The following is a 9,611-nucleotide window of genomic DNA, read 5'->3' as shown; positions in this document are numbered from 1 at the left end:
TAATATCGCAACGTGGAATCTATCGTTAATATGAGCAGACAATAGAAAACCTTTTTTTTTCTCGAGTATCTCCAATCGGAAGATTCTCGTTGGTTTATGGATCTTCGACTCTAATATCAAACGCAACGCGTCAGAGTTGTTGAAGGCTCGTGTGACAGATATACATGTAACAAGGAACTCTGGTGTGTGGTATGGATTCTCGAGTGACGAACGTGTGTCTGTGTTTCTAAGCTGTTTTTTCCGGCTTCCCAGCCCGGAATCGTCCACTCCCGTTTCGCTGATCTTTTTCTGCACGCCTTAGTGGTGTCTCGGAGCGCGATTCCAAGAGATATTCCTGCCGTGGAAGCGGTGATTCCGCAGCGTCGAACTATAGAAACACGATCAAGAAACTATTCTCCGTTCGAAGGACGATGAAACGCGGACTAAATTGGCCGAAAGGAGGCGATTCGTCGTTTCGATTGCCTCTATGTATATACAAAAATTCCAAGAAAGTGCTCGTAATAGATATGTATAAGTAAACCTTGATGTGTTGAGTTCGAAACTCGGCGATGGGAACACATGACCGATGCGATTCGCAGCGAAAACGCGATGTAACTCGCGGCGAACAACGTGTCCATCGTTGTTAAATATCGTGTAACAGTGAATTCATATGTTATCGTTTTCTAACTTCTATTTCCGATAGCGCAGTAACGTTACGTTGGAACCCAACATCTAGGTCCAATAACAGAGAATTCATTGCACACTATCGCACACGAAAAATCAACTCTGGTACGATTGATCAGTTTCTTTTCTTTTCGCAACATCGAAAGGCCTGTACAACTACTAGACGCGCGTGGTAGCCCTGAAGCCCGAGAGAATCGCTTTATACTTTAGGAAAAGTGTGTCCGTTACGAGAAGGACGACGATAAAAAATAAACCTCCCAAAAGAATCGGCGGTGATTTATACCGTAGGCTAGAACAGCCGAGAAAGCTTTTGGTTTTGCGCTTTATAGTGAAGGTGAAGAAACTCCTTGAACGATCTCTCACAACGGAATCTCTCGAGTTTTGGTTAAGACTCGCGTATGTATGTATGTATGTACGATGCAAAAAAGAGATCGTGTTGGACACACCGAAGAACGGCGATGTCTCTTCGTCAGTCGCTGGTCACCATCGAGATCCTGTTTCGTCAACGAACACACAACGAGGAAAGCCGAGACCGTGGTGTACACGCGCGGAATTCGTGGCAACTCTAACACACTGCTCGTCCGGTGCTCGTTGGGCCAATCGCAATGTTGCCCTGAGTATCGGTTTTGTACAATTCGTATCTACAAGGATTCCCGCGGCCGTCGTGGTGCGTTCACCTGTCGCGTGGGCCAACGGGGGGCTTTTAGATACCGATCAGTCTCATCGATCGAGAGGTATGTTCTCCAAGTTGGTTACATTACCGAAATGTTGGAAACCGTTCTTGAAGATGCGCCCTCTGCTGGTACCGGCCTTGGTCTGGTCCAGCAGGGTCACGTTGTCCTCGAATTCTTTGACCCATCGGGCAGTCTCGTTGCCCCAATGGAACCTGATCGGCGCAGCTGGATGATAAGGCTTCTTCAGGTCGGATTTCCGACTCTCCAGGCCGTCCGCGGAATGGTAGAACGATTTTTCGCAGAAATCCTGCCCGAGACAGGGCTCGAGCTCGCCCACGATTTCCATGAACGTGGGACGATCGCTGGGTCGCCACTTGAAACACTTCTCCATGATCTTGTGAATGTTCTCGGGACAGCTACGCGGCACGTTCAGCGTCCCTTTGTGCAACACGTGGCTGAGCACCTCCTCGTTCGAGAAACCCTGGTACGGTAACTCCGCCAGAGTCAGGATCTCGTATAGAACCACACCGAACGACCATACGTCCGAGTCGGACGTAAACACGCCGTCGGAAAGATTCTCGGGCGCCATCCATCTGATCGGAAGCAATCCTTTTCGGCCGATTTTGTAGTAATCGGTCTCGTAGATGTCCCTCGCCATCCCGAAGTCGCCGATCTTACAGACCACATCCTTCGAGACCATGCAATTCCTCGCGGCGAGATCACGATGAACGTACTTCTTGGACTCCAAGTAAGCCATACCGTCGGCTATCTCGGCGGCCATTCTCATGATCCCGCATGAGTCCGGCAGCAAGTCCTCTCGGTCACGAATCCGACGGAGATAAGTCTTCAGATCGCCGTTCTCCATCAATTCCATGATCACGAAGGGAGGATTCTCAACGGACACCACGCCCAGAAGCTTGATGATGTGATACGTGGAGAAGTTCTTCATCACCGACGCCTCGTTCAGGAATTCGTTCTTCTCCCGCTGGCTGGCCGTCTTCGAGATAGTCTTGATCGCGACGGGCGTGGTTTTGTCGTACACACCACGGTACACCATACCGAAGTTACCCAAGCCCAGCTTCTCCACGATCTCGACGTTCTCCTTGGGCACCTCCCACTCGTCGATCACGTATTTGGTCTCGATGTAATCGGGATTCACGCTTGCTATCAGTCGTTCCTGCTTCTTTCTCTTCTGCTGGCTCCTCAGGAAGAAGAACATCACGATCAGGATCGTGGACATAACGCCCAGGGTCAACAACGAGATCAACGTGATCGGGCCGTTGCTCGACACGTTTATGGAGAAATAAACAACGTCGGAGAAAAGACCGTCGCCAGCCAACGATGTGGACCTCATCCGTAGACTGTACTTGCCGGGGCTCAGGTTTCTGATGAAGAAACTGTTGTACTTCTCGCGACGTCCCGTCTGCGGGATACACTCAGTGCTCTTCTTCGCGTCTTTCACGTCCATGTTCGTGTACTCGATGCTGTACGAAACTGTCAGAGCGTTAGGATCCTTGACCAGGTCCCAGAACACTTCCACTATGGTGTTGTTCGTGACGCGAACTTTCACGTTCCGCACGTCGTCCGCGTGCTCCTGTCTCTTTGTCCTGGTGTTCGTGTATCGAATGGACGAACACATGTGCGCGTTGTTCATCTTGATTCCGCACGCAGCGATGGACACGGTGTATCGTGAAAAGTGTCGAAGATGTTTTATCACAAACGAATTGTTCGAGCCACTGATGTTGTACGTCATCGCTGCTTCGTTCGTGTACCCCACCACCGCGTTCGTACGATCGTTTTTCGGAGATTCTTTCTCGGGCTGAAACGAGGACAGATTGTTCGTCATTTCGTAGAACTTGTTGTCGATGGTATTGTAACTATTGTACACGCAATAATCCTTCCAGCCGGGCGATATGTAACTGATGGTCGTGTTCTCGTGACAGAATATCTCGAACTTTTTCGACGTGATGACGTCGACGTGTTGCCTGTCCTTCGTGCAACAAGAGACAGCGTTCATGACTGGTGTCTTGATGGTCACTTCTGGGATCACGTCCTCGGTCTCGAAATCGTTCTCCAATGTGTTGTTGCAGTAATCCCGATAGGAAATCAAATCTTCCTCTTCCGGGATCACGGTGCTGGAGATCATGTAGTACCCTATTGGACCGTTCGGATACATCGGCGTTTCCCATTTGACCGATATCTCCGAGTCACTGAGTGAAGTCGACATCACGTTCATCGGTGGTGAGGGTATGGTGCTCTTTGTCCTGAAGAAGATGATCTCGGACTGACCGACAGGGTTCACTTTCGTGTTCCTCGCGTTGAAGGTTTTCACGAACACCGCGTACTTGGTATACGGTTTCAGATTGGTGATGTGTTTCGACACGGTGTTGTTCCATTTGGGTATATCGACGTCGAGTATCTGCCAGGTGTTGTTGCCGCCGCATGCGTTCGACTCGTAGCTGATGTTCTCGTTCTCTGTCTCGATGTAGTTCAACAGATAGCTGAGCAATTGTTGTCCCTCGGGCGGTTTGTAACTGTCCCACACCAGATCCGCGTAATCTGGCCCGAGATGTCGGACGGTGATGTTTATGTTGACGATATTGCACGCGACTTTCTCGCCGTTCGATTCCGGTTGCACTTCCATGTCGGTGAAGTTCGTGATGTTCACCATTTTGCTGAACTGTACGATCTTCGAGAGGCACAGCTTCGGATTATAATGGAAGAACAATCGACCGTTCTCGATACGGACCTGTTGCTCCGGTGGGAACAGATTCGACAGATTCGGATTGTCCAGCACTGCGAGACTCGCGTTGTTTATATCCAGTTTCTCCCCTTTGATCATCTTCAGCTTCTTGAAGAAGCTCAACGACGTGATCGGGAATGAATGGGTGATCTTCAGGTACTCGGTGATCTCCTCGATCTGGCCGAACGCGTCGGTCAGCTCGTTCATTATGTTAGGATTCCCGTTCCGTATCTGAAATTCCAGCGCGCCTCTCACCACCGTGGTGCCACGGTATATTTGGGCGTCGGAGATGTGACGTATCAGGGATCCATGGTTCACTTTTCGGCAGAGGCTCTCGCAGACTCGACACGTGGTCGTCTGTAAATCGGACGGAAACATTCGTTATCCAAGGAGCTAGAAATATCTACTCTGGCTCTAACAAGGAGAGGTGCTCGAGATGAACTCTGGGATTTTTATGTGCTTTTGCAGGATAGTAGCACAGGTTGATCCTTGCCCAAATCGAAAGCTTTCCTTTTTTTTTTTTTTTTTTTGACTGCTAGCAATACAATCGTTCGTGCCTAATGTCTATAAGGGCCCTGTTAAAACTTTAATATTGATTATTTCGAAAAACAATGTGACTTGGGACCTACGATATTGGATTCAGATACGATCCAACCTGTTCTACTATACAGTTGACTGTTGTCAGTTGACCAAAGGTCTAGCGCAAGGCTCGCGGATCTGTGGAACGATATCGGTCGAGTAACTAATAAACGATAAGTATAAATCGTTAACTGAACAATGCCTTACGTTGTTCTGATCGAGAGCGTCCTCATAGCCCTCGGGACATTGAGTCATGCACGATCCATTGAACGGCCTCCAAGCCTGTCCTTCCTCCAGCATGTACACCCTCCTCAGACGATTCATCTTCCCGCACTCTTCTTTGGTGATACATCGTCTGGAGAGATGGGCGTATCTGCGAACCGCGGAGTTGTCGTATTTTCACCGATTATTCGGGTCACAACAATGGGGGTAGAATGACGGGGGGAAACATGGTTCACACATCCACTTCCGATATTTATTACTCACAGATGACTGGGGCACTTTTCCACGCATTTCCCGTCGTGACGATAATGCTTGCACACGTAACAGTCGCTCTCGGATGGGCCGCGACACTCGCCGAGACACTGGTCGTGGCATTTTAGCTTTTCCATTCTCTGACAGTGCTGGGAGGTCCAGCAGAAGCCTTGCGGGCAGTGAGAACATCCTGGGAATATAAAAAACACGATGCTTGTACGGATCCGATTGATCAACTTTTACACTATATATAAACTAATGGCCATATGCAACTAAAACAAATATCATTGGCTTCGTAATTCCAAGCTCTATCACTGTGCTAAACGTTATTAACACTAAACCTACCGAACCCTTCAGGGAGATAGGAATTAGAACAGCAAAACCGGTCATTTGACCGGTCGTGATAGGTTTAGTGTTAAAAAGTCAGCGTTACTCATCGATGATTTACTGTATACTTCCATAAGCTCCAAGATGAACAAAGAACAACTGACAATAGTGACTTTTGATAGATGAATGGGTGGCTTTTGGAAAGGTTCCATTTTACTTTCGTGAATGTTACATCGAACAGAAAAAGGAATGGCAACAGGATCGATCCGATGGACCGAACGTCGCAACCAATGGCGTCACACAGATAATCAATCGTGAAACTACTTTTAGAAGGGATAGGCGAAGAGATAAACAATACCGGGACAAGAGGACTCCTCCCTGTTGTCTTTGATAACATTCTCTCCCGCGGAAACGATCAGGTCCCAGTTCAGGTTGTTGGTGTAGCACAACGACGGGTTCTTCTCGATTCGAACGCTGCCCCTCGAAATCTCCGTGAGCTTCCTCAGGCCTATCTGCAAAACACGAAGAATTCCCGGACACCGAGTTCAGCTCCCGTTAATATCGGCCCCAGCCATAGGTCGATCGATCGGTTAATTCGATTGACTAATTAACGTCACTTGACCGTGAGGGTCAACTGGGCTACCGTCGTCGCGAATTAGAACGGAGGAGCATCGAAGCCAGCCCCGTCTCGTGGGAATGATCGAGGGGGAAAATTATCGTTTCGTGACGCAAATTGTTCCGCGGGGGCCTGGAGTCGTTCCACCGACCCATATCTGGAGCTCAGAGTCAGAGTATATCGACTCCACTTTTCTAGAAAAATAATTTTCTGATGATAACAATTATTTCGTTCTAAGTTGTTTGGTTTTTCAGAGTGGTATCACAGGTATATTGTTCAGAGCTAAAACAGTGTGAAGTCCATCACATAGAGGACTAAATGCAATGTTCTAAATATCGAGATCTGTCTTAAATGTATTCAATAGTTCGAAGGTAGCAATTCTTTCTCCTTGAATTTTTACTGAACACGGTTCCAAAGTTAGAAGGGTTTTGCATTCTTGATTCGCTCTGCTCCAAAAATTAAAAAATTGCGACTTAATACACTCTGGCTCTGTGGTTCAGTTCAAATCTTTATTCATATTCCCGGCAAGTCCTCCTCCCACCTCGTGGTTCACGATCGCGCGCGGTTCATAAACCGAAGAGCAGAACAGCGTAATTTTCCCTGTTTCTCTCTGCGCTGAAAAAATGATTAAACAAATATTTGCGATCTAAGCGAATATTGATCCACGTTTATTTTGAGAAACAACACCCGACCGCGAGAATCCCCATCGATAACGCGGTCGAACAGCGCTTCCCGTTTGGAACGTGGCTTCGGGTGTACTCGTTGAAAAATATTTGCACCACAAACACGACTTTTGTTTGATACACCGTTCACCTTGTTTCTTTTCCTTCGACGCGGTAAAAATATCGCGCGCAATGCTTGCGTATCGATAATCACCGACGAGGTATATAGAAGTAGACTTGTCACCTTACGAGACACTTGGTGGTCCATCTAATCTGTAGTACCGAGACCTTAAAAAAAAAACCTGTGATTTTAGTGACCTTTGCACTTTATAAAAGAACGATGAAATTTCGTTACAGTAAATAGATTCGTTTTTTACGTTATGATAGTGTCACTGAAATGGTAATGGGAGCGTTGACGCCCCAGAAAAGTGGATCGTAGAAATACATTGGACGTTAGGTCTACTCCTGTACCTCGTTGGTGATAATATCGAGAATATTGGACCTCTACACAAGGCTATCGATGTGTCCCTACTTTGCCTTGAGACTTCTCTGTAAGGGTACAAGGATATAAGGGCTCTTAAGGTACCTAAACACGTGTAATAGAGTTTGAAAGGTGCAGAAATAACTGGTCCGAAAGGAAACTAAATTTATACAACTCTGCCTTTTTATACATTTGTCACTAGGTCCTCGATCCCTGTCCAATTCAAGAATCATCGTTATACCCTTAGTGTACACACTCACCTCTTGGAGATTTTGCACCTCGTACACCATGAACGCGTAGTCAGTGAGCAGAATGTTCCCTCGTATCACCTCCAGATTCGGGAATAGGTTGCCGAGACTCTTCAGGCCGTTCACGCGATACAACAGAAGGTACCCGGTGATCTCGCGCAATTCCGGGAACTGGATGTTCTGGAAATCTGCCTCGGAATTGTTCTCGATCAGCACCACCTGCAGGAAACCCTCTATCACGCGACAGCCCTTCATAATCCCGAAATTCATCGCGGTGTTCCTGATGTCGATGCTCATGCAAATCCCGTCCCCGATCGTCACGTTTTTAAATCGCCGTCTTGTTGGCAGCTTCGTGCTCGGTTTCGGGAGGTTTGTTAATTGGCCCGGTTGTTGGTTCACCTTCGTGTTGTCGTCCGTTGATCTATACCGATAACGAATAAATCATTGATGTAATTCGCTGGAATTAGAGTAAACGAAATGAACGCTGGTCTACAGAAGCTCTAAGTATTTATACATTTTTCGAAAAGGTCTAAGATTGTTTATCCTTCTCTACTTTTTCATAAAATTAACCTTCGCACAGCGAATACAGGATCATTTTAACCCAATTGTACCTAATATTGTATTCTTTATAGTTATGTGTAAATGTAATATATGAACTTGAAAATATACATAAAATTTTATGCACAATTTCTTCTTGAAATCTGTATAAAAGGGAAATTTTACTATGGGTCAAAGGGACCCTGCATTCGTCTGCCACGACCGTTCTAGATCATTCGCCTTCCAAGGGTCAACACGCTGACTGGCACAGTGAAAACAGACAGTACGTAACCAGACATGCGTCGTTTTGTTTCTCAAGTCGTAAATCGTCGAAAATATATGCGTTTCATTAATAGAGGCTATTACCATTCGACGGTTAAATAGTTTCTTCGCAATGCTTCTACTAGTTATCTCATAGTTGGCAGTCAATATGATATCACTGAACTGCGGATGTTTGTGCTATTTAGAATTTTTCAGAACAAATTTCCCAGAAATGTCTTTTCTACACTATGGATTTCAATATATTAATAATAATGCACAAAAGTAATATTAAACTATATTAGAATATTTATTTTGCTCCATTTCGCAAGTAAAACGAATAAATTAACACGTTGACTGCCACAATGAAAACGGTCGTTCGTAGCCAGACACGTTTTATTTCGTTTTTTAAGTCTTGTTTTAAATTATACGGTGATATTAATTTCACAGAAAAATATTATAATGGTATTTAAATAATCCAGCCTCTTTGCAATGTTTCAAATACGAGTTATCTCGTAGTTGGCAGTCAACGTCTAAATATCCCACACGATTCTAGCGATGATTCTTCCTCCTGGATATTCTACCTCTCTATTTTCTCACCACCCCCCCCCCCCATACTGGGGTGTTATCGAACAACGTACCTAGCAGCATCGATGGCCCTGTTGCTCCTGTAGTTAACGATCCGATCGTAAAACTCCGGGTCACCGGGCGCGACCAGCTCCCGTCCCCGATGGTATCCTTCCGCGTCGTACTTCCTGTCCACCGCGTAATAAGGATCGTATTTGCCGTTAGCGGCCCGATCCTCGCTGCGGTAGCTCTCGAACGTGTTGGGCCAGCTGGTGTCCTGGCAACCGGCCAACCGGGCCGCGACGCCTAGGCACACGACGAACAGCAACGACCACCTCATCCTCATCTCCTTGTCTCATCGACACTGTGTCCTATTGACGAGGCTATCGTCAAACCTTCCTAAATTATCCCACCGCCACCCTCTCTCCTCTCTCCGGTTCTTCCACCTCCGTACACTCCGCGATTAATCGGGTTGGAGTCGATCGATCGTCTGTGTCCCCGTACTCGAGAGAAGCAGGAGTGACTACTACTCTATTACGAAGTGCCTCGAGAAATTTGCTCGATTCACCGACGGAGCTGACCTCGAGACAGAGAAGATGTTGCCGTGGTCCCACCCGGTCGGATCGGTACCTTATCTTCTTCCCCCTTCTTCCCCCAGCGAATTCCCCTCCCCCCAAGAGAGAGAGAGAGAGCCGCGCCTCGTGAACTTCACGAAGATGATCGTGACTGGGCAGCAGTGTGGCAGCCTCTTCTTTCTCTTCGCGTGAATTTCGAATTTTTCA

At 47.0% G+C, this 9,611-nt stretch overlaps 1 protein-coding gene across 1 annotated transcript; it reads right to left on the bottom strand.

Annotated features, from left to right (window-relative positions):
- Positions 1-1,383: 1,383 nt before the first annotated feature.
- Positions 1,384-9,203, bottom strand: LOC107191644 (insulin-like peptide receptor). Its single transcript, XM_015580731.1, has 6 exons — positions 8,904-9,203; positions 7,480-7,888; positions 5,819-5,972; positions 5,146-5,323; positions 4,867-5,032; positions 1,384-4,437 (listed from the first exon to the last, which is right to left on the bottom strand). The coding sequence occupies exons 1-6, from the start codon at positions 9,173-9,175 to the stop codon at positions 1,384-1,386; spliced, it is 4,233 nt and encodes a 1,410-aa protein (XP_015436217.1). The 5' UTR covers positions 9,176-9,203.
- Positions 9,204-9,611: the final 408 nt, after the last annotated feature.

This window comes from Dufourea novaeangliae, unplaced genomic scaffold (assembly GCF_001272555.1).
Source record: "Dufourea novaeangliae isolate 0120121106 unplaced genomic scaffold, ASM127255v1 scaffold228, whole genome shotgun sequence".
Lineage (NCBI taxonomy): Eukaryota > Metazoa > Arthropoda > Insecta > Hymenoptera > Halictidae > Dufourea > Dufourea novaeangliae.
The sequence above is the reverse complement of the archived record's forward strand: the minus strand, read 5'-3'. Positions and strand labels throughout refer to the sequence as shown.